The following is a 25946-nucleotide window of genomic DNA, read 5'->3' on the forward strand; positions in this document are numbered from 1 at the left end:
GATTGAAGTTTGTAGAACATCATCTTCTTCATTGATCAACTTCCAAAGCATGTATTTCAGTATGGTTGTATAGTAGGGAATTATTAGCAAACTCTACAAGTGATTCACAATGTTCCTTGAGCCCACCTTCACCTTCATCATTTGCGATCAATAAGGGATGATGCATAATCTCGAGTGAAGAAGTTGCAATGTCCATAGGTGTATCTTTGATGTGAATTGCTTGTGGTTGTGTATTAAGCATCAACAAAGATTGGGGTGTCATGCTTATCTTGCTGTATGACACAATCTCTACTTGTATTTGAATCTTCTTCATCACCCACATCTGCATCTGGCCTCTTCATGTCAACCATATTTGAAATGAAATTTGCATCCAAATCCGAAGCCATTGTAGCAAATTTTCCCTCTCTCTCTCTCTCTCTCTCTCTCTCTCTCTCTCTCTCTCTCTCTCTCTCTCTCTCTCTCTCTCTATTTCAAGAATCGCAAAAGCCAAAATCAAAAGTTGCGAATCCTAATTTAGTGCTTACAAACTCTAACTATAGACGCTTCATAGAAAATTTTTCTCAAATAGCAGGACCATTGCATGACTTAACAAAGAAGAACATTAAGTACTCATGGATTGCTAAAAAATGCTTTCAACAAGCTCAAAGAGAAGATTACCTCCCTAACAGTCCTTATGCTTCTGGATCTCTCAAAACCACTTGAGGTCCAATGTGATGCTTGTGGTGATTGCCTTGGAGTAGTATTGCTTCAAGAAGGGCATGCCATAGCATATGAGAGCCAAAGGCTCAATGCCAATGAATGGGTCTTGGGAATATACAAAAAAGAGCTTTTAGCTGTTCTACATGCCCTAGACACATGGGAGCACTATCTATTGGGGACTCCATTTATTTTGTGAACGGACCACCAAAGTCTCAAGTACTTCATGACACAAACCAAGCTTTCCGACAAACACATGAGGTGGGAAAATTTTCTTTCGCAATTTTATTTTCATATTGCTCACGTTGTTGGTAAGCACAATCAAGTGGTCGATGTACTTTCTTCACGATGATCAAGAGTCAATGCGGTGTCTATAGCAACTCACAATGATCTATCTTCTATGATAGATGAGCATGCTACTGACCTTGGCTTTAAAGACATAATGTCAGATCTTGCATTGGAGAAGAAAGAAGAACCATTCACCTTGCAGGATGGTTATCCTCTCCATGGCAATAGGCTATGTACCCACTTTCTTCGGGAGAAAGTCATGTATGAATCCCATGCTCCTCCCTATGCGGGGCATAGAGCCATTCAACCTACTCTTCGAGGAGTACATACATACTTCTATTGGCCTACCATGAAAGTAGACATACAAGGGTGTGTTTCAAAATGTGTGGTATGCCAAAATACCAAATATGATAGAGGAAAGCAACATAGGTTACTCCAACCATTGCCAATCCCTAATTCACCATGGGAGAGTATATCCATGGATTTTATCTTTGGATTACCTAAGTCTATCCAGAGGAATACGAGAATATGGACAATAGTCGATAGGTTTGGTAAGCAAGTACACTTTATTCCTGTAAAAAAGACTATTAAGGCACACCAAATGGTTGTTACGGCATATGCCGCACAATACGGATCTTGCGGATGTGCGGACTCTGTGGACTAGGACTTCATGCGGCTACGGACAGTTCTTCACGGGATACCATGGGACAGGAAGGGTTTGCACCGTTCTCGATTTGCACTGGAGCAATGGGTGTATTTGGGGGCCATACCAGTCATTGTGGGGATATATCAATCAATCAATATATCATTCTCATGTAATCATGTGTTCTGCTGTGTATCAATGAAGAAGATGGTGTTCTTTCTCTATGTACTGTTTATTCTGTCTTCTTATACATTGTTGCTTCATATAATGTAAGGAAGTGTGAGGGTATCCATTCCCGTAGTGCTTATTGCTCCATTGCGGAGCCATAGGTATTACATATGGTGACCACGATGCGTGATGGGCGACTTGCTGTGAACATGCATACACACTAGGTTGCAGGCTTCCAGTCGTGGGTAGACGACGGAGGAGAGGCGGTTCGGATGAATTGATTTTTTCCACACCCCAAGCTGAGAAACATGTGTCTCCGTCGCCAAGTCCGGTTCGTGGTCGGCGTGTTTGGCATGCGTGAACTAGTCAGCATAGTCAGTCATGTCCTCCTACCGTGCGCTCTCCCTCACCAACTCATGTCGCTCCACCACCGACTGCGATAAGCAGTCCAGAGGTTATCCCGCCATCGTCCCCGCTTCCTATTGTTCGACAACTCTTTCCCGGAGGGGGCACAGTTGGCCAAGGAGCTATGGCGCAACCAGTGTGGCGGGTGGTCAGATTAAGTATATTCACTTTTGAGGTCGCTCAAAGAAAGACCTTGATGCACATTTACGACAATTTAACAAGGTGTATGGGTTGAATCATCCTGGTGCAGTGATTCCTCTCCATCAACAATCGGTGTTTGAGTCCACACTTTCAGGGAAAGCTGCAAAATGGCTGTTAGAGTATCCTATTGATCACTTTCAAACTTATGTCGAAGGTTCCAGAGCGTTCTTGTGTCGATTCAAAATGGAAAAGACGGTCCCTCAACATTTGGAAAAGCATCAAACGTTCCATCAAAAGTCGTTGCCAGTGGAGGATTATGCTACAAAGTTTTGGATGCTCTTGCAGTGGGTACCTCAGGCACAATGGCTAGCAGCCAAGGTGTTGAATGATCTCAGAACGGCTATGGCAACAATGGATAAGGTAACCACTCCACTGGATAATGTTATTGCACGGACTGTTGTAGCAAGTGAAGCCTTAGAAGATACGGAGTCACCAAGGAAATCAAAGAAAAGGAAATCTCATCATAAATCTTAGGAAAGTGGCGATGATAATTCGGAGTTAGAGAGTATAGACTCAGAATCCTCAGATTCAGGCAGCAGTAGTTTGGTGAAAGAGTTGGAGGAGGCACCTCGAAAAAAATCCCAATGTCAAGGAAAAGGTGTTTCATCCGGATCTGCAAAATCTTTTGTGATGGTAAAGAGTCTGAAGGAGCTATGGTGTACTCAGTGCCAAAATCCTAGACATGCCGCTCAAGATTGCGCAATGAATCAAAAATTATGTGCAATTTGCAGAGCTAATACCCATAATATAGTGGAACGTTATTACAATGGTCGTGGCCGTAGGAGTTGGGATTCTTCTACATGGCAGTCCACAACAGGTAGGACAAGAGCCTACGGTGGTGCTAGCTCACGCTCATGCATCAGAGGTACCTTTTCCAGGACCAGCCGGTTGACGAGGTCAAGGGGGGAGTCGTGGCTGCGGACGAGGTGGCCGAGATCCAAATCGACCCAAGACCTACCTTTTTGGTTTAGGAGAGGGGCATTGGTGGTCGGAGTGTTCAGAAGCCTTGGAATATGATTGAAAGAAACAGGAACGTGTTGCCAAAAAGCAGCCTAGTGTAGCTATGGTTCAGATTGAGGGATTGGAGTAGTCTGACCCAGTGGTTTTGCTGATTACCCGTTCTTGAAAAAATGTGGTATCAACAACAAATGTTAAGCTTCCGGATTGGTCAACTCAAGAGGATGTATGCAAAAAGATTGTACCATGGATGCTACAGTTAGTGCCGTCGTTGCAATCACTAGGATCTTCCACGAGCTCTTCGGAGAAGAAAGAGGGAAAAGCCATAAACAGGGCAAGTACCATGGAAGAGGATAATTGGGATTCTGTTTGGAAGAAGGCACTAGAATCACCATTACAAGTTTGATTGGGATCTTTATTGAAACTAGTTCTGAATTTTCATAAATCTTTGCTGAGTCAGGAGTTCAAAGGAATTAAAGAGATGGAAGTCAATGCTGCGCGGCAGTTGAGGAAGTGCAGGATGATTCAGTCCCATTGCCTGCAACTAGGATTACGGATACATGCATTTCCAGAGCTTTCAATACGATATCATGGAACGTATATAGACAAAGTCCTATTAGATGGAGGTGCGGGAGTTAATATTATTACTCAAGCGGCTTGCGAGTGCTTTGGTCTTGGTGATTGGAAACCTGGTCCCTTTGTAGTTTGCATGGCGGATCAGAGAAGAGTATAGCCAGTAGGATTGCTCAAAGGAATTGTGTTGGATGTGGCCGGTCTATCCTTTGCTATTTCGTTAGTGGTATTAAATATTGAAGATTACAATCAGGATTATCATAATATATTGGGGAGACCTTGGCTACGCCAAGCCAAGGTAAAGCATAGTTGCCTTGGCTACGCCAAGCCAAGGTAAAGCATAATTGGGAGGCAAACATGCTCACATTAAAAAAGGGTTGCAAGAAAGTTCAGGTGATGTTGGGTACCTACAGACAACCACTTCAAGTAGCATGGCGTGTGATAGTGGAAACAATGAATATGGTGGAAGGACTAGAAGAGGATGAAGAGGAGCAATTCCTGAAGGCTAATCCAAATTTAATTTCTCTTTATCTTGCAGATGTTTCTATGATTTTGGAGGGGAAGTTAGTATGGGATCAAGAAATGGCATCGCCATAGGGGAAAGAAGAAGCCTTGCCTAGGCCAGAACCATTGGAGGAGGTTATTTGGCAAGAACATGACCTTGAAGCACAGATGAGTAAAGTAACAAGGGTGAAGGAGGATGAAGTGGATACAGTCTTTCTAGGAGCTCCGGAGGAGACTAAACCAATCCATATTAGTCGATGACTTGAGGCCCGATTCTGAGAGGACTTGATTAATCTGTTGTTGATGGAATTTAAGGATGTTTTTGCATGGGAGTATGCGGATATGAAAGGATTGGATCCGAAGTTTTATAAGCATAAGATTTATTTAAAACCAGATGCAGTGCCAGTGAAGCAGCATTCATATAGGATGAATCCGAATGTGGCCAAGCAAGTCAAGGTGGAAATTGATCGCTTATTGCAAGTGGGTTTCATTACCCCTATTGATACTCTAGAATGGATTTCTTCTATTGTGGTGGTACCAAAGAAGAACAAGAAAATTCAAATTTGTGTGGATTATAGGAAGCTGAACGTAGCACTGTTCCAGATCCTTTTCTGCCTTCATTTCAGGATTCTATTTTGGATGATGTGGCAGGTCATGAAATGTATTCTTTTTTGGATGGATTTAGTGGCTATAATCAAATTCGCATGGCTGAAGAGGATCAAGCTAAAACAACTTTCATTACAGTGTGGGGTGTGTTTGCATGCACAGTAATGTGGTTCGGACTAAGGAATGCGCCCTCAAATTTTCAAAGGGATATGTTTCAAATTTTTGGTCCTTACTTGACAAATTTTATGCGAATCTTTTTGGATGACATGAGTGTCTTTGGAGCGCAATTAGAGCATTTGAAGCAATTATGGTTATGTTTATGAAATGTCGTGAGGTGGAATTCAGTTTAAATCCTCTGATATGTGCATTCGCGGTGCGGAGTGGTAGATTATTCGGCCATGTGATTTTTGAGGATGGCATTTCAGTGGACCCTGATAAAATAGCAACAATTATGGAGGCACCTCTGTCGGCAAATTCAAAGCAGTGTGTTATATTTTTGGGTCAAGCTCGGTGGCATGGGAGACATTTGCGCTTTGTGGCACATTTGGCAATTCCTCTTAACCAGGCAGCGCATGCCAAAGTTTTTGAACGGACCCGGGAATGTGATCTGGCCTACTTGAGATTAAAAATTCAGCTGTCCAAAGCTCCTATCATGATTCCTTCGAATTGGGGTCACAATTTTCATGTTTTTGTGGATGCTTTTGATCAGGCCATTGATAGTGTGCTGATGCAGGAACAAACTCATGGGCGGATTCGACCTGTCTATTATGCAAGAAGGCTATTATCATCCGCAGAGAAAAATTATTCAGTGACAGAAAGAGAATGCTTAAGGATGATTTACTCGGTGAAGAAATTTTGGCATTATCTGTTGGGGTGACGGTTTTTCTTTCATGTGGATCATTCGGCTCTCTTATATTTGGTGCACCAACAGAATTTGACAGGAAGATTAGCTAGATAAGTGCTCTTGTTACATGAATTTGATTTTGAGGTTATACATCGTCTCGGAGCGCAGCATGTGGTTGTTGATTACCTGTCTAGGCTTGATTCTGGTGAGTCATCGATGGGGGTTGCGGATGAATTTCCGAATGCATCTCTATATTTTATAGGAGTAGTTGCGGATGAGGTTCCAGTTGTGCAATCATCCCAGATGATTCCCAACATTCCCTGGACCTGGTATGAGGAGATGTTTCATTTTCTAGATAGTGGAGAAATGCCTTCATTCTTGTCACTACATCAATGTCACCGGATGGCTATTCGTAGCCGAAATTTTGAGACAGTGATGGGGAAGTTGTATTATCGCACAATGGTGGATGTTCTACTAAGATGTGTCCTACCACAAGAGCAAGAATCTGTTCTAGAGGAGGTTCATACAGACATTGGATCATTGTGAGTTGCTATGGAAACCGCATTCACTCTCGGTCGTCTTGAGAGTGCATCGGCTACTTGATTATGCTTGCCAGCAATGTGAGCAATATGAAAATGAAATTGCGAAAGGAAATTTGCCCACCTCATTTGTTTATCGGAGAGCTTGGTCTGCGTCATGAAGTACTTAAGACTTTGGTGATCCGTTCGCAGAATGAAAGGAGTCCCCAATAAATAGTGCTTCCATGAGTCTAAGGCATGTAGAACTGCAAGGAGTTCTTTTTCGTATATGCCTAGAGCTTGCTCAACAGGGTCGAGCCTTCGACTCTCATAGCCTATGGCGTGCCCTTCTTGGAGCAAAACAGCCCCAAGGCAATCACCACAAGCATCACATTGGACCTCAAATGGTTTTGAGAGATCCGGTAGTGTAAGCACAGGTTGAGAGATAAGCTTTTCTTTAAGCTTTTCGAAAGCATTGTTCTCCTTAGCAGACCATGTATACCTAACACTTTTCTTTGTTAGGTCATGTAATGGTCCCGCAATTTGTGAGAACTTTTCTATGAAGCGTCTATAGTATGCATACATACCTATAAAGCTTCTTAGTTCATGAAGATTCCTTGGTTTAGGCCATCCTTTTATTACCTCTAACTTGGATGGATCCATTTGGATGCCATCTTGAGAGATAATGTGACCTAAATACTGAATCTCTTGCAAGAAAAATTCACTTTTCTTTCGATTAACATAAAGTTTATTCTCTCTTAAAACTTGAAATATTACCTGGAGGTGTTGCTTGTGTTCCTCCAATGAATTAGAGTAGATGATAATATCATCAAAGAACAATCCAGTGAAGGTTCGATGAGGCCTGAACAGCTTCTCCATCAAGCGGTTGAATGTGGCTGGTGCATTGGTCAAGCCAAAAGGCATGACAATGTATTCGTAAAGACCAAATGTAGTACGAAATGCGGTCTTTACAATGTCTTGATCAACTATCCTTATTTGATGATAGCCACTTTTTAGGTCAATCCTACTGAAGTAGGTGGATCCTTGTAGCTTATCAAATAGGTCTTCTACCCGTGGAACGGGAAACCTATTCTTGATAGTGATCCTATTTAGTGCTCTATAGTCAACAAACATACGATATGTGCCGTCTTTCTTTTGCACTAATAGCACAGGTGAGCAAAATGGAGATGAGCTAGGCCTAACCATGCCCTTCTCAACTAACTCATGCACTTGCCGCATAATCTCCTCTTGTTGAGCTTGAGAAACTCTATAAGGAGGTTTGTTAGGCGGTGAACTTCCTGGAAGAAGTTCAATTGCATGGTCATCATTACCTCGTTTAGGAGGTAGCTCACAAGGGATGTCGTCAATAAAAACATCTTGAAACCCCTTGAGAAAATTGGATAACTCTAATTCCTTTTGGTTGCTTTTATTTTCTTTTGCTAAAGCATTAGGTTCATTTTGAGAATCTTTAACAAAAATCATGTACATGGAAATAGAGCTCTTTATTGACTTGTTGAAAGCTGGTGTATGTACAATGGGGATGGTGTTACCCATCTCCTTAGCATCTATATACATGTCTTTTTCCCTGAACTTAAAGGAGATTCTCCTTTCAGGAAATTTAACATCGGCAGCCAGGCGGTCAAACCATGGTGCCCCTAGGATTACATCCTCATGCTTGAGAGGAGAGATAAAGAAGTCCTCTTTGTCCACATAGCCTTGGACATGAAGCCTCAATTTCCCGATTAAGGGAGTGACTGAAGCTTCTTGCCCCTTGAAGGCACTGTCTGCGGGTAGGATATCTCCCATCTCGTAGGATTGTATGCCTAGCTTGGTGGCTAACTCCATAGATATGAAATTGTGAGTAGAACCAGGGTCAAAGAGAATAAAAGCATCATGTTCTCTTACCTTTCCCCAAGCATGGCATAGAGGAGATCCTTTGTGGTGAGTTTGGTGAATCTCCTCCTCTTGGATTTCAACCAAAGAAGCTCTAGGAGGATCTTGGCGGTTGTTCTTTTGGGGACAAGCGCGGTACGCATGCCCTTGTTTGCCGCACTTGAAACACCGGTTATCCTTACGGTAACGCTCAAGCTCTTCAGGAGAGAGTTTATTCTTTCCTTTGTAAACTCCCTTCTCTTTAGCTTTGTTGGAATTGCCCTTAGGAGACTTTTGGACATTGTCCTTCCCCTTAGGCTCATTGGAACCCTTGTTTTCCGGGGGCTTATTATTTCTTTTACTCCCCGTTTGGAAATTGATTCGAGAGGCCACCATAGTATGGTGTATTACCGCCGATATGGTACGTGGCCTTTGGGAGTTGACATACTCCGCCATTTCTTCGGTTAAGCCCGCACAAAATTGTTGCTTTTGCTCTCCAAAATCCAACTTTTTGAAGACAGTGGCTTTGAGTTGTAGGTCCCAAAACTTGTCTACATATTTGTGGATGGATTCATTGGGAGAGAGCTTTAAGCTTCGCCATTCGGTGAGTACCTTGTCTTTGGCATCGGTGGCCAAAAACTGCTTCATAATGGAAGCTCTTAAAGCCTTCCATGTTCGTGGAGCTTCACCGTTGGCTCGTAGGCTAGACCACCATTGTCTGGCAGACTTTTGAAAGTGCATAGCTACGTGGCGTAGCTTAGAGGACTCCGTGAAGCCCTCATCTCCAAACGCCGCATCGAATTGCTGGATAAAGGCCAAGACTTTGTCCGTAGCACCGAAGGTGCCATCATAGGTAAGGAAAGAGATGCTCTTCCCTCCCTCTTTGAATTTCTTCAGCTTGGACGACCTCTTCCATGCGGCATAGGATTTCCTATGGCCTCTTCTTTTTGATGGTTCAAAAGTTGCACCATCACTTTCTTCAGAAGGTGAAGAATTTGAAGAAGGTGGAGAAGAGGGTGACCTCTTTCTCGCCTTTTTCTTGTCTTGATCTTTGTCGTCTTCACCATAGCTTTCATAAGAGGAAGAGGATGAAGAAGATGGAGAAGAGGGTGTCCTCTTTCTCACCTTTTTCTTCTCTTGCTTTTTATCATCCCTCTTTGAATTGTGGTGAGGAGAAGAATACAATGGTCTTCTCCGCTTTGGTGGTGATGGAGAGCGTTTAGCCCGTCGTCTTCGTGGAGCCATCTCCGCCGAGGTGGCGGGAGACTCGCTTCTTTCTCGTTCCTTCGGTGGAGGCTCTTGAGTTCTCCTTTGGGAAGGAGATGCATCATCAAGAAGTAAATTCTTGAGCCCTTCATATGGATTCTCTTCTTCTTCCCAAATCGGAGAGAGACCTCTTTTGGTAGTCTCACTAGGAGGCTTCCTAGGTGTTCTCTCGTCATGGTGATGAGCTTGGAGAATCCCGTGAGCACGGAGCTGCCGTTGCACTTCACTTTGGAGAGATGGATTGCCCATGGCTTGTTGAAGCCTAGAAACAAGATAGTTAACAAGCATTGAAGCATCATTAGTAGCTTGCTCATGAGCAAAATCAAAGTTATCAACATTAATTTCACTCTCTTTACTATTGTCAGCCATTCTAACAACTTTTAGGTGTAAACTTTTTAGATATACTTTGGCACTTCAAGCCCTAGTTGCTACTCCTCTTTACCCCTTTAGAAAAAGCACTCAAGCTACTGTACCCGCGGCTCGAATACCATTAATTGCAAGGAATAGAAGAGAGGGTCTTTCGACACCAAAACAGCACCGGCTCCTGTCAAGCTTCTAATAGCTCAATAGTGGTTAAACCGTAGGCAAGCCCCGTAGGACTCCACTATTAAGACCATAGCTCTCGACGGTGATGCCCCGTTAACTGCACAAAGGCAGGGGCACTGCAAGGCTGAAAAATCCCTATTCTACTTACTCACAGGCAATTAATAATACCAACCATTTGTAGCTAGCTTGAGGACCTCCCTTCTTGAGCAAGAAAAGAGAAACCTTGAGCTCTGATACCAATGTAACATTTAATGGCCTAATAACTTATGTGTAGCGGAAATTAGCATGAACATAGTGGGCATTTCATTAGAATAGATTCCTAATGAGAATTACAAGAGTGCTTGGGTGGAGAGAGCAACAAAAAGCATAACACCTAGTTAGATAGCATCGACAATACTTTCAAAAGAGAGAGAAATTAAGCTATTGACAACAGTTGAGGACCGGATTTGCATGAAGCCGGTCCCCCCTCCAAAAGGCTTTGTATTATGGTTTCTCCCATCAAGAGAGACATTGTACAATACAATTCTTTGTGTTCCTTCAAGACTAGCTAGTGCAATGAAGATGGAAGCTTCATACACCAAGCAAAACACTTAATCAAACACAACTTGAATTATCCCCGTTCTCAGACCCAAGACCTCACACACCTTCGAAGATGGTGAGAGCTAGCAGGGTATGAGAGTAGATTGAGAGGAAGAAGGAGTATCTTACGAGAAAGAGGTACATCTCCTCACATAATCACTCATATTAGCATAGCTTAGCTTAGTAATTAGCTTGGTAGAGGAGATGAGCATGCATTGAAGCTTGGCTCTTGGTTGGATTTGCATCCACATGCCAAGAGAGTGTTGATGTAGGCTTCTATCTCACAAGCTTGGAGTAGGTGATGAGCTCTCCATTAAAGCTTGGGAGGAGATAGAGTATTCTTTCTTCACACATGGTCAAGTGTCAGTGTGTGTGTGTCAATGCCAAGAAAAAATCAGCCCCCTCTCTCTCTTGGGCGAGCCCTAGCTGCTAATTTGGTCTGGCTTTTGCCTCATTGGACCTCCCCAAGTCAAGCCAATAGGTATTAAGCAGCATAATTGATAGCCTTCTGACATGTGTCCCCCTTTCCCCTTTTGTGAGAGCTTTAGGTAATTAAATAATTAAACTAAACTCTCATTGGACCCCTTTGTCTCCTGGCCAATAGAAATCAGGCAAGCCATGGGGCTTCTGAATGCTCATTGGACCCTTTGGGAGACTGCCCAATAGTCTTCTAGGAGACTTAATTCTCATTGGTTTCTTTTATTAAATGTTTTTAAATTAATTAAACTACATTTACTCTAGCTTAATTCTCATTGGTCCACTTCAAGGGTCTTCCAATAGAAATTGGGCACACCTTGTGGGCATCTGGCCTAGGGAGCTGACATGTGTCCCTCATTCCCTTTGTGTAAAGGGAGCCTGTGTGTGTGTGTGTGGCTTTCTCTCTCATCCCCTACCTTTGGGGCTCGCCTTCTCCCATGTAGGGATGTGCAAAGACTTTTAGGGCACACACAAAGCATCCAATTTTCCCTAGGGTTGACCTTTGGACACAACCTTTGAATTTTGGAACCTTAGCATTTTGGAAGTCTTAATGGGCTGAACCTTAGGGTCTTTTTAGCCCATTGTTGCACATGGCTCTTTTGCAGATGGCCCCCCCTTTGGATCCCTATTTTCCCTCCTTTGGATCCCTACTGTGGCCGGTCTGCTAGCTTAACCAATATTCTAGCTTTTTCTCCCTTAGCACTTCCCCACATTAAATGATTAGTTTAATATGAGAAAATCATTTAGGAGAATTAGATATTGATTATTATGACAATTAGGGTTGCAGAGAAACGCACACAGCTTGGAGAAGACTAAGGAAGCTCAAGGCACACAATAGAGAGCGTGTTACTTAGTGTGCAATGGAAAGATAGATAGCCCTAGAGTGATGGACGTATATACAATGCTCGGGGAAAAAAACCTCCTAAAGAGGGAAAAAATGCCCCGGCGGTCCTAGTGTGTTCACACACATCACTACCACATGTATATGGTAACAAATCCTCCCTGGAGTGATGCGGTGAACAAGAGCTGGCACATGAGTAAAGGGAAGTGCCATGCCCTGAGGACATGATCGGTCCACAAAGGGGAGTAAGCCCAAAGCTTTGCGGAAAGCTTCAAGCTTCTCACGAGACAATGCCTTTGTGAAAAGATCTGCAAGGTTGTCCTGTGTTGGCACATAAGCCAAGTTGATCTCTCCTGCTGAGAGCCTCTCCCTAACATATTGGTAATGCACCTCAATGTGCTTTGTGTGAGCATGAAAAACTCGGTTCCTCGCAACTGTCAATGCGCTCCGATTTTCAGTGTAGATAGTGTTGGCAGTGTCCTGCCCAACACCCAAATCAGTCATAAGGCGTCTGAGCCATACACACTCAACCATAGCTGTGAAGACTGCCCTATACTCAGCCTCACAACTCGAATTGGCCACATTAGGTTGCTTCTTGCTCAACCATGATATACATGAACTACCAAGCATGAAACAAAAACCACTTGTGGACACTCGCGTGTCAAAACAACCAGCCCAATCTGAGTCCGAAAAATCATGTAAGTCTGGCGACAATGATCCCCCCTTGGGATAAAAAAAGCCAAGATGTAAAGTGCCACTAAGGTAGTGCAAAATCCTCTTGACAGCTTGCCAATGCTTAGACCCTGGGCTATGCATAAATCTGCTGACCTGTGAGACTGCAAACTGAATATCCGGCCTCGTGTTGCATACATAAATGAGGCAACCAATAGCAGTTTGATAAAGAGTGGCATCAGCAGGATTTCCAGCATCATGAAGACTCAATTTCAAACGTGTTTCCATGGGAGTGGCAATTGGTTTGCAATCCTCAAGTCCAAACTTACATTGCAATGTCTCTATGTAACTTGTTTGACGACACAAGGCAATACCACCATCACACTGCTTAAACTGTATATCCAAGTAATGATGCAATGGCCCCAAATCTTTCATCTTGAAAGTAGCATTCAAATCAGCCTTAAATTCAGCAATATGTCTCTCATTTGGTCCAGTGATTAGCAAATCATCGACATAAAGAACCATTATGAGAAGTACATCACCCTCACACTTTTTTACATACAATGTGCTTTCTGTTGGATTGTTATGAAAGCCTCGTTTGACCAAATGAGTGTCAGCTTTCTCATACCAAGCACGAGGAGATTGCTTCAACCCATACAAAGCCTTCTTACATCTGCACACTTTGTCCTCTTGTCCTTTTATGACAAAACCGTGAGGCTGCGTTACATAAACTTCCTCAAATATGTCACCATTCAAGAAAGCAGTAACAATGTCTAATTGATGTACATCCCAACCAAAATGAGCTGCCAATGCACATAGAAAACGCACAGTAGTCATACGACAAGTGGGAGCAAAAGTCTTTTCATAATCTATGCCTTTTTGTTGTGCATAACCCTTTGCAACAAGTCGAGCCTTATGGCGATCAATCTCACCATCCGCCTTGCGTTTCAACTTGTAAACCCATTTCATACCAATGGCCTTTTTGCCAGGAGGCAAATCACATAAAGTCCATGTGTCATTTTCTATAAGTGCATCATATTCTGATTGCATGGCAGTCATCCAATTTTTTGAATTATGTGCTTCATCAAAAGACAGAGGCTCCTCAACATCGTGTAAGCTAGACACAGCCAAACCATAACAATCTGATGCATAAGATGCATGGTGAGAGCTTGAACGAGTACGACTAGACAAAGGTGCATCCAATTTACTGTCACGCAAAGTGTGCACCAACCATTTTGGCATACCTCTAGCCTGCTCCTTTTCAGTCCTTTCCTCATCAAGTACATCATGTACATCTGCATCAGTACTAGGCTGATCTGTAACATTTTCAGAAACCCCCATAGGCTGTACATTTGCCTCATTGGAACTTACATTCGTATTTCCACCACCGAAAAGAGGCAACAAAGTGTCATAAATGTCTTGTGAGCTTACATTACTGTCTCTAGTACATGACAGCAAGGGCTGAACAAAATCTTCCACAAACACTACATCTCGTGAAACCAGAATACGTTTTGTTTGCGGATGATACAACCTGTAACCTTTGCTTTCAGCACTATAACCAACAAAAATACATTTGATAGCTTATCATCCAATTTTCAGTGTTGTGTTTGTGGCACCAAAGCATATGCCAAACTGCCAAAAACACACATGTGCTCAATAGAAGGCTTTCTATCATGCCATGCTTCATATGGAGTAATAGATTGCAAAGCTTTCGTAGGACACCTGTTTAGTACATAAGTGGCACACATGATGGCCTCAAGCCAAAAAGAATGCGGCAAAGCTTGACTTTTGACCATACATCATGCCATTTTCGTAAGTGACCCGTTTTTCCTCTCAGCAACACCATTTTGATGAGGTGTATAAGGCATTGTACATTGGTGTTTTATCTCACGACTAGCCAGAAATGCATTGAATTCATGAGACATATACTCCCCCCTCAATCGGAACGGAGGGTGCCCATAGTACATTTCGAGACATTTTCAGCCATAGCAAGAAATTGTTTGAAGCACATAAACACTTCGAACTTCGCTTTAAGCAGAAATACCCATGCATGCCTGGAGTAATCATCAATGAAAGTCACGAAGTAAAGGTAATTGCCCAAGGACGGAGTTTGCATGGGCCCACAAAAATCACTATGCACAAGCTGCAACCTGCATGTGGCCCGAATTGAACCATCCTTTGGAAACTTACAACGCTGCATCTTTCCCAAAATACAGCCTTCACAAACATGTTTGACAGGTGCTTCAATAGGCAGCAAAGAAGCAACCATATCAGATTTCTGCAAACGCAGCAAACTGGCAAAATTCATATGACCAAAATGTGCATGCCAGAGTTTTGCATCTGAAATAGCCCTTGAATCTGCAACAGCATTTGCAAAATTTTGTCCACACTTGTCATACAAAGTGAGCTTATATAGCCCATGGCACAAAAGGCCAGATGCAACAATTTCATCACCAAAACTGAGATCATGAACAATACATCTGTCATCCACAAATTTGACTACAAGTCCAAGTCTAGCAAGTGCGGATACACACAAGAGATTCTTCTTGATCCCAGGTACATAAAGTGCATCAACAAGTGTGAAAGAACTGCCATTAGCAGCAGTAAGCACAATCTTTCCAACTCCCTAAACCGGATAAGAGGCATTGTTGGCACAAGTGACTGAATTCCCATGAGGGACATACAAGAGAGAGGTGAACAATTTACAACGTGAGGTAATGTGCTTTGTAGCACCACTGTCGAAATACCACACATGTGAATCTGCAGCAAAATCTGACAAGCATGCATCATGGATAGCATGATTGTAAGTGCACTCTACGCTAAAATCCCATTCTGCATCAACATCAGCATTACAGTCTCCTTTTACAAAAGACTCAACAATGGTTGCATTTGTAGTGGAACCAGCATTTGCAGTGGAACCACCCTCTTTCTTCTTAGCCTCTTTTGCCTTCAACTTAGGACACTGCTTGATCAAGTGATCATTTTCTTTACAATAATGGCAACGCATCTTCTTTTTGCCCTTATCACCAGAATTGTCAGACGACGTGTTGCCAGTAGAAGCATTGGGAACAGAAGTTTTGCCACTCGCAGCAGAACCATAAGAAGTGGCTGCATTGCTATTACCACCCTTTCTTTGAGAAGCAATAAAAGCCTGTTCAACTGCACGCTGTCTAGTCCTATTTTTTTTGGAAAGTGACTCTTGCAACAGCAATGTGCATAATGCATCAAACTTGACAACTTATGGATTTCCTTGGGTCATAAGTCTCCAAGTATTAGCAAAAGTATGGTAAGAATCTGGTAAGGCATCAAGACCAGTCTGCACAAGGGAACTGTCTGAAATGACACCAGGAAGAAAAGTGTCCATATCATCTTCCTCGTGCATAATCTTCGACTCCAGCTCTTTACGCAGCAAAGCAATTTTAGCCTCATTGCGGCTTGCATAAAGACCTGCTAGAATATCCCAAGCCTGTTTTGCAAATTTTGCTGAACGGATGTGAGGAACAATGGTGCGCTTCACAGACAACGCAATCAATGCATGAGCTTGCGCATCCTTTACATCCCAATGAGCTTGTTCTGCCGTAGGCAAAACAACTCTAATAGCAGCAATCCTTGCAGCAAGACCTACAACATCCTCAACATCGCCTGCATCCTCAGAACCAGGACGTACATCAATGCCATGCACAAATTTCTAGACACCCTTTGACACAAGAACGTGTTGCATCATATACGCCCACATAGGGTAATTGTCCCCATCCAACCTGTCCTCAGCAGCAAACATCTTGAAGACATCTGTGGTGTTGTCAGCCATGGTAAATGCTGCACCTGATGTGAAAACTGCCCGAAAATAGGAGAAATGGAGCGGAAATAACATGTGCTATATAGCACAAATCGTAGAAGACTGTAAGGCACCTGTTATGCAGAAATCGGCACTGACAAAAATTCTGCACAAAATGAAAAAATTGCCTGTGCAGACCTGCCTGTAATGGAAACAGAGGCTGAAATGAGCCCGAATAAAAAATCTAAGCAAACTAGGCTCTACGAGCTATCCCAAATTATTTGTCGACTTGCGAACGCTCACCAAACCTCATTGTAATCGAAGAAAGTGAGCAAGCGTGTGCTGGAGCAGCTGGCGACTAAGCCTGGGAGGACGTAACCTGCTCTGATACCAATTGTTGGAATTAGGGTTGCAGAGAGAAACACACACATATTGGAGAAGACGAAGGAAGCTCAAGGCACACAATAGAGAGTGTGTTACTTAGTGTGCAATGGAAAGATAGATAGCCCTAGAGTGATGGGCGTGTATACAATGCTCGGGGGAAAAAACCTCCTAAAGAGGGAAAAATTGCCCCGGCAGTCCTAGTGTGTTCACACACATCACTACCACCTGTATATGGTAACAAATTGATGGTAGCAACATAAACATAGCATTTAGTTAACTTGGCATGAACAATACTATTGCAAGAGAGAGAATATAGAGAACATACAACAATTGAGGACCGGATTTATGTGTAGCCGGTCCCCCCTCCAATAGGCATTTGTATTATGATTTCTCTCATCAAGAGAGACTTGTTATAATACAAGCTTTGTGTTCCATATGACCTAGGTGATGCAATGAAGATGGAAAGCCTCATGCATCACGAGCATAACATAAACTTTGAGGAAAGCTTTAACTATCCCAAGCCTCAGTCCCAAGACCTCAAGCACCTTCAAAGGTGGAGAGAGCTGCAAGGAATGAGGGTAGGGAAGAGGAAGAAGAAATATTTCATAAGAGAAATAATTAGTTCCTCACTTATCATCACTCTTCTTGCTAGCATACATAACATCATAGTAATGAAGATGGAGAAGATGGCAAGTTGAAGCATTGAAACATGGCTCTTGGTTGGATTTGCATTCCATAGCTAAGAGCGTTGGTGTAGGCTCTCAACCTCTCTACTTGCTTGGAGAAGGAGAGGGAGCTCTTGCATTTTGCACTTCACACAATGAAAGTGTGTGTGAGTGTGTGTGGGAGAGTATACCCCCTAAGCAAGCCCCTAGATTCCTTGGTCGACCCCCCCTTGTAGCTCATGCTTGAAGCTCATTGGACCCCTCCATGCCTAGCCAATCACAAGCAGGAGGTAAATCAAGTAACAAGGGTAGCCTTGGGACAAGTGTCCCCCTTTCCCCTGGGGACTCATTAAACATATTATGAAGAATACTTGCTACTCTCAAGTGAAACACTAGTAGCCCATGTCTATGATTGGTGGCATATTAAATTATTACCAAAATTTCTATCGCTCTCAAGATTTTTCCCTTCCTAGACAAAGTCATTACCCCCAACCAGCATGGCTTTATCAAAGGAAGGTCAATATATGACAACATTCTGATAGCAATGGTTGGCATCGAGTATGCAACATTCACCAAGCAAGAGTGTGTCTCACTCCAATTGGACCTTGAAAAAGCCTATGACCAGATCACATGGTCCTTCATAGAAGACTTTATGAAATTATTGGGATTTGGTCTGTGGCTTTGTTGGTTGATTCATAACTTTGGCACTAGAAGTTGATTGGATCTCCTTATTATAATTAAATTGTGGGAATATTTGAAGTGAAGAGATCAATCAAGCAGGGATCCATGGGTTGTCCTTGCCTAACAATGGTCAACTCTTAGCAAAGCTCTTTGTGGATGACTCCCTCCTATTCTTGAAAGCTTGTTGCCCTCAAGTAAGCTAATTGGAAGGTATCCATGTCTGTTTTTCTTTTTCCTTCCACAAAACAGGAGCCCTGTTTTAAGATCCATAATCAAATAGGGATATATCCTCAACCCACCACCATATATGGTGGTGGTAAGGAACTAGTCATGCATTAGAATTTTGATTAGCTCAAGTGTGTTAATGAGAGAGCAATTTTTTGAACGAGGGAGGAGATGGAGAGACCTTACATGAAGCCACAAGAGTCCAATACTTTCTTCTCATGAATCTCTAAGATGAGCTTAATATTCACAAGCATCGTCAAATCCGAGGGAGGCTGATTTCCCACAATCCTAAAGATTGATTTATGATAGAAGAATGATCATTCAAAATAGGTTTTAGCATCTGTGGAACTCTAGAAACTTGATTATGCCCTACCCATGCACCCAAGGGATTCACTGTGTTTTTTTGGATGGTACCACGTGAGTGTACAAGAGGGGGGGTTTTGGATTTTGTACATAAGCGTATACAATCGAGGTAGCCCCTCATTATTTCATACTCATACTATGTACATGGGGGGGGGGGGGTTACATAGGGGCTACATACAACTACATGGGCCACCTTAATTGCATTAGTAAGCTTCTCTCTCTCTCTCTCTCTCTCTCTCTCTCTCTCTCTCTCTCTCTCTCTCTCTCTCTCCTTTCATAGATGAGTACTTTCATGGCGTGGTGAAAATAAGGGCAAACTTGAAATTCTTCCGTTTTTTGGTCAAAATTAGAAGCTTTTGTTGGTAATTACACTGAAACTTATGTAAATTTCCTCGTTTTCTTAAAGCCAAGCTCAAAATTTAACCGGGATTTTACAATTTCATCCGGTTAAAATACATTGGACCCCGGTTTTTTCCCAAAGTTTTAAAACCAAAATACCCATCTAATTTGTGGAAATTCCCAAAATACCCTTCTAATATTAAAATTCCCAAAATACCCTTGTATTTATTTTAGTCGAATTGTTCAAGATTTTCTAACCTTTATTTCTTTTTGACAATTGAGATACATTTTTGAGTGCTTAGCATGTAATTTGTCACAGATTACCTCACAAAAAAAGGTAATTATGTCTAAAAATATTGAAGCAATTCATCTCCAAAGCCTACATAACCAATTCAAATTCTAGTTTTAGCATCTTGTATCGATAGACAATCACTCTTCTTATGAAAAGCAACAAGCTTCTTTATCTTTAGAGAAATTTAATCTCACGACCAGGGGTATTTTCGGATCTTGGAATATTTGAAGGGCATTTTGGGAATTCATAACAAAATATTGGGGGTATTTTGGGAATTTTTGAAATTTGAGGTGTATTTTGGGGATTTCCATAAATTAGAGGGGTATTTTGGTAACTTTCTCTTTTTTCTTACAGTAGGTGTGAATTCTCTCTCTCTCTCTCTCTCTCTCTCTCTCTCTCTCTCTCTCTCGTGTTAGAAAAGACTCGGGGTTTAGTGTATTTTAACCGGTTGAAATCGTAAAATGTTGGCTAGATTTTAAGCTTGCCTTGAAGAAAATTGAGAAATGTACATAAGTTTTAGTGTAATTACGGACAAATGCTCAATGCTAAAAAAAAACTTTGTTCCGAAGACTTGGCAAACCTACCTATGAGAATTTTAGTTTGTAAACTGACTAAATTTGAAGGGCTTTGCACCAAATTATGCTAAGTTTTGTGGGTTTTCTCACCTTCAAGTTTAAAATGTAGAGGCAAAATTTGCACGTGGGATTACACTAAACCTAGTTTTTTTTCGAGCATGCGAAAGCTTCAAATTTTGACCTAGGGTAAAACACTTTGAGAGCCCGTCGGGTGTTGCAGCGTTGTTCTGCGCCGCGAAAGGGAGGTGGGGAGAAGTGTTCTGTGCAGGAAAAGCTCGGCTCCGATGGTGGCTCTAAAAGCGGGTGCAAAAGGAGAGTAATTTTGTGAGTAAAGATATTGGGTGCCAATAGCAGGTCAGCGTGAGGGGAATTCAAGAACGGAAGCGCCAGCAGGGATTTCGCTCGCAAAGTTACTCCAACCATTGATATATCTCAGGTATGATTCCGGCCCCTTTTCCTCAGAATTGGTTGTGAGAGTTGTGCAAGTTTTTGTAATGCAGGGTACAAAAGTCCAACCTATCAGTGAATTTCAGTTCAATGGTGCCTTTGAAATGGGGATTTTGTGTATGTTGCAAAGGCTGATATTGTTTGTTCGAATCGCCACAATTTGGTGCGGCCAACATATCCGCGAATGCCACAAATTATTCTTCGAGGACTGTTATTGGCCTAATGTAGGGGATTTAAGGATGGAATTCCCAACTTAATGTTGATGATGCAAGGTCCCTTGGAAGTTGGGATTCTCAAGTTGAAGCCGGCTATTTTGGTGATCTTGACACTCATGTGTTGCATAGTCTGGGAATTTTTGTGTTCTACTTCTATGCCTTTTTCCATAAGAGATAATTATGTGCAAAGCTTTTCATGCTTATACATAGAGTAGATAACTCTACCTGGTTTTGGGTAGAAAGACTGCAAGTCTTTGCCAGTTTCTCAAACATTTCTTGCAGTGTAAGTGATGAATTTTAGTTGAAAGAATTGGAAGAACATTATCTGGCATTTGTTCTAAACAAAGTTCTAGTTCTGGTTGCAGCTCTAGCCATGGGGGATTGCAAAGAAATTACCTACACAGATAAAATTTCCAAGGTTGATGAGGTTCAACAGGCCAAGTACTCAAGGAGAGTAATTATCAAGTCCATCCTGGGTCGTCCAGATGGTGGCGTTGGTCTTATTGGTCAATGCATGACCATTGGAGGGTGGGTTAAGACGGGACGAGAGCAAGGCAAGGGTAGCTTTGCTTTCTTGGAGGTTAATGATGGATCTTGTTTTGCCAATCTCCAGGTTTGTTGTTTTCTTTTGTATGCTTTAATTATGTTTTGATTAAACCTTTCTTTTTTTGTAACGTTGATCTCAGTCCTTCTCAAAAGTCTCTTGAGATCTGTATAATTTGATTACGCACTAGTAAATTATGGACCTTAGTATGAAAGTTTGTGTGATAGTTTATGGCCACAAAGTGCTTTGTTTACAAGTAATGCATAGTTTTGGACATTCTCTTTAAGATTGCAGGTGTTGTAAGGCACCTTAATGGTCACAAGTTTGTGACGTGGCATCTTCTCTCTTGGAGTGTCCAAGCCTGTTGCATTTATCGTCTCATGTTTCTGGTTTTCCTTATGCTTTTTTCTTCGATCTCTTTACCTCTATTTGAGTTTTGGTGCTGTTTGTTTCTCATCTTATGATTGAACTGACCATGTTTCTGACCATGTATCCAAGCAGGTTTTGGTGGATGCTAGTGTGAGTTCACTTGGTGACCTCACTTCCACCGGAACATGTGTCCTTCTTGAAGGAGAGTTGAAGAAGCCACCCGAAGGAACCAAGCAAAAAGTGGAATTTAAGGTCTCCAAAGTCTTGGAAGTAGGCACATGCAACCCGTCAGCATACCCAATTGCGAAAACAAGGCTTCCTTTGGAATACCTCCGAGGCCATTTGCATCTGCGAGCCCGCACAAACACTGTAATACTCTCAAGCACAAGCACTACTTCAGAGGCTTCTCTAGACTTGTTACTGATCATGTTTCTACCATTCTGTGCAGATAGCAGCTGTTGCAAGGATTCGCAATGCTCTTGCATTTGCAATTCATACTTTTTTCCAACAGAATGGTTTCTTGTATGTGCATACTCCTATTATCACGACAAGTGACTGTGAAGGTGCAGGAGAGATGTTTCAAGTTACCACACTGTTTCATGAAGCAGAAAGGAGGGAGAGAGAATTTGTAGCCAACCCCCCGCCTTCTGAAGCTGAGCTGGACGAAGCGAAGCATGCTGTTACTCTCAAGGGTGATGCTCTAAAGGAATTGAAAAAGGGTGGCGACAAAGGGACGATTGCAACTGTCGTGCAAGAACTTAAACAAGCAAAGGACACTCTGATGCAACTAGAAGCCCGGAGCAAGTTCCAGCCAGGAATGCCAAAGAAGGATGGAGCTGTGGATTACACTGCAGACTTCTTTTCAAGACAAGCATTCCTGACTGTTTCAGGACAGCTCCAGGTGGAGACATATGCTTGTGGGTTAAGCAGTGTCTACACTTTTGGACCTACATTCAGGGCTGAAAATTCACATACAACTCGCCATCTTGCAGAATTTTGGATGATTGAACCTGAAATTGCTTTTGCTGACCTTGAGGTATGGTCTACTGTTTTGTTGAGTTTGTTCTGCGAGGGTCTTCAGATTAAACTCAAGAATAAGGCTTGTCAATGGGCTGCTCATATTAGTACGGATGCATCACTGTCCTTAGTTGTTGATTATGGAGGAAGTGGTGTGCTTGCTTCCTTAGTTGCAAAACTCTCTGAAAGGTTCAAAGGCACCTCCTCATTATGTTTTTTAGAGGAACTAGATACTAGGGATTTTTAATTTTAAAATTTGATGCACAGCGCATTGGATGACACATTTGAAAAGCACTCATTTGATCGAAACTTGGAATAATCATCTTTACTGCCTTCATACTATCAAGCAGAGATGAGCATTTGGATTTGCCTCAGTACATAGTTAGTGTCGCTACCTAGGTAGTAGATACTAGATTTCAGTCTCAATGTTCTAGAGGGGGGAGAAGGGAATCAACAAATGCTTTTTTGAAAGCAAAAAGTTTCGATACATAGAATCATGAAACACGGTGCGGTTTGATTGTGCCTTCCTCAATGAAGTTTGAGGGGAAGTTCTTATCAAAAGCTTTCAATGTTCATGCATGTCCCGAAATCATAGATGCCTCCTAGAGTATTTGCCACTCATGTCCCAACCTATTCTTTGTATGACCAGCCATGCCTATCTCTCTTGTAGGATGATATGAACTGTGCGGAGGATTGTGTCAAGTTCTTGTGCAAGTGGCTGCTTGAGCATTGTGCTGATGACATGGAGTTCATGGCCAACATGTTTGATAAGACAGCTCTCGATCGTCTTCGTCTCCCGAAATCATAGATGCCTCCTAGAGTATTTGCCACTCATGTCCCAACCTATTCTTTGTATGACCAGCCATGCCTATCTCTCTTGTAGGATGATATGAACTGTGCGGAGGATTGTGTCAAGTTCTTGTGCAAGTGGCTGCTTGAGCATTGTGCTGATGACATGGAGTTCATGGCCAACATGTTTGATAAGACAGCTCTCGATCGTCTTCGTCTGGTGGCAACATCCCCTTTCGCAAGAATCACGTATACTGAGGCAGTTGAAATTCTTGAGAAGGTTTGAGCATCTGCTTACTTGTTGATAGCAGGTGTAGGGTGGGGAGGTCTAAATCTGGATCAACCTTTTGACAGGTGACGGATAGGAAGTTTGAGAATGATGTTCATTGGGGAATAGACTTAGCATCTGAACATGAGAGGTATGGCATTAATGTGAAGTTTTGATTGCCAAGGAAGTAAGTTTGTGGTTTTGCATTCATTGTGTGTCTGCATCCATCTTCTCGCTTCGTGCTTGCAGTTTGCAGGTTGCAATTCACTATTATAGGGCTGTAAAAAGAGTGAATATATGGGTGTTTCCTAGATACATTTAGACTTTCAAATATTCATAAGTGTAATGGTTAACATGGGCGTTTCTTGGATACAAATATGCAGTTAATGTCGAAGAGTTCCTGGTTGGTTCAGCCAGTCTGCATATGAAGCCTAGCCTTTGTTATATATCAGTTCATACAGAAAAGGATCTACCTCTTCTTAGTTAGCTGCATGGTACATGCATGGTTACTGGATATATTTCATATACAAATATGACAAAAAGGGTTTTCGACTAAGCTTTACTGTCAACGAGTACCCCTGTTGATTTTATAATTCTGGTCATGAATTCCAGCTAAGAAATTTCTCTTTATATGGCAGGTATCTGACTGAAGAAGTCTTTAAAAAACCTGTTATTGTGTACAACTATCCAAAGGACATCAAAGCCTTTTACATGCGGCTCAATGAGGATGGCAAAACAGTTGCTGCAATGGATGTTCTGGTGCCCAAGGTAACCTTGGGTTGGAGTGATTGAATTGCTGAGCTCTTCAAAGATTTTGTTAACTCCATCCTTATAAAGTTCACGTTTGGGGTGAAGTCGGTGCAAAGGATGATGAAAGCAGGATTGCTAGCTTTGTTCGGTTTATATTTTTTAGTGGCTGGTGAATGTTTTTAGCCGATTTACTTGAGGTGACCTGTGTCAGCCAGAACATGCTTGTGAGATGGTTTTCCATCTTCTGTCTGCTTAGCTGTTTGAACGTCAAGTCTTAGCCTGCCAGTTGAGTACCAGCTTGCATGTGCCAACAATCTTGCTTTGGAGCTCTGAGTCTAGTGGTGCCCCTTAGCAGGCTGTTTTAAAGGCACCAGTCCTTGATGTTTAAGAGTCTCTTTCCTCAACCAGCAGACTGAGCATCAAGTCAAGGACCGCTCAAGTTTCAGCCATTTCACATGCTTCTTGTCTTGCTATGTACCTCAAGTGTGCTTTATGTGCTTGACTCAGCTTGTAAATTAAAAGGATGTAACTGACCTAAGGTAGACTTTTAAATGGTTCGAGAACAAACAAAAAGGCTTGTATGCATCCTGGCCTTTTTTTGTGAGGCAAGTGAGGTTGTGTGTGAGAAAGTAAAAAAGTATTTGCTTTTCTAATTTGCAGGTGGGAGAGCTGGTAGGTGGGAGTCAAAGGGAGGAACGTGTCGAATGCTTGGAAAAGAGGTGGTCTTTGATGAGAAAGTTGTTTTTTGGTCATCCTTGTGCATCTTGGTTTTTGTAGCTTGATGCGTCTTGTGAATATGGTTGCTGCAGATTGAAAGAAATGGGATTACCTCAAGAGCCTTACGACTGGTATTTGGAGCTGCGAAGATATGGGACAGTGAAGCACGCAGGATTCGGGCTTGGCTTTGAGAGGATGATTCTTTTTGCCACAGGTTTAGAAAACATTCGAGATAGTATACCGTTCCCAAGATATCCAGGCAAAGCAGACTTTTAGAAGTACCTTCCTGAAGGTGTATTTTTGTGGGGGCTTCATTGCCAAGGATTAAAAATCCTATACTACATTATGGGTCAAAAAATAGATGGCCTGCTTGCTCAATCTATTAAGAGGCCAAAAGGCTTGGCCTTTTTGCAATGAGAAGGATTTATTTTTTCTACATCCTATAAACTCCTTATAAGCTAATGGCCCAGTGTATTTGTTGAAGCTATAGATGTAATTAAAGCCCCCTTTTGTAAATGTATTTGTCAAATTTTTAACACTTTTGTTGGGTACCTGGCCTTTGCCTTATACCACAACATGTTGGTGTGTACCTTGTCCAGTTTAGTTAGCATCCAATCAGCAAGAGACCATGTGATAGCATGTGGGCTTAGTAAGTTGCACAAAGAGCCAAAAGAGTGTCCACCACTTGCACTAGCTTTGCTACTTCTTTATAAGTAGCCACATATTGCACACACTAGTAATGTTGCTAGTTCATTTCATAATCAAGTTATTATTATTGGTTTTACATTGTGCATTGTCTAATTGCCATCTCTAGTCATTCACTATGAATGCCACTTTAATTGTGCTACTCTATACATTGTCTAATTTGGCTACCT

The 25946-nt window shown here is 42.2% G+C and overlaps 1 protein-coding gene across 1 annotated transcript; it reads left to right on the plus strand.

Annotated features, from left to right (window-relative positions):
- The first annotated feature begins 20097 nt into the window (after positions 1–20097).
- On the plus strand, positions 20098–25658 carry LOC147447362 (asparagine--tRNA ligase, cytoplasmic 1-like). Its single transcript, XM_086523185.1, has 9 exons — positions 20098–20391; positions 20983–21230; positions 21663–21899; positions 21979–22566; positions 23431–23616; positions 23691–23755; positions 24243–24372; positions 25015–25073; positions 25164–25658. The coding sequence occupies exons 2-9, from the start codon at positions 20991–20993 to the stop codon at positions 25345–25347; spliced, it is 1689 nt and encodes a 562-aa protein (XP_086379311.1). The 5' UTR covers positions 20098–20391; positions 20983–20990; the 3' UTR covers positions 25348–25658.
- The last annotated feature ends 288 nt before the right edge of the window (positions 25659–25946 follow it).

This window comes from Adiantum capillus-veneris, chromosome 11, assembly GCF_014529385.1.
Source record: "Adiantum capillus-veneris isolate H3 chromosome 11, ASM1452938v2, whole genome shotgun sequence".
Classification (NCBI taxonomy): domain Eukaryota; kingdom Viridiplantae; phylum Streptophyta; class Polypodiopsida; order Polypodiales; family Pteridaceae; genus Adiantum; species Adiantum capillus-veneris.

Bases quoted from the DNA above. Each gene is read 5' to 3' on its own strand.
- LOC147447362 (XM_086523185.1), top strand. From the start codon at position 20,991: ATGGGGGATTGCAAAGAAATTACCTACACAGATAAAATTTCCAAGGTT. The intron at 21,900-21,978 runs GTAATACTCTCA...CATTCTGTGCAG, and splicing joins TGCGAGCCCGCACAAACACT to ATAGCAGCTGTTGCAAGGAT. The intron at 25,074-25,163 runs GTGGTCTTTGAT...TGGTTGCTGCAG, and splicing joins GTCGAATGCTTGGAAAAGAG to ATTGAAAGAAATGGGATTAC.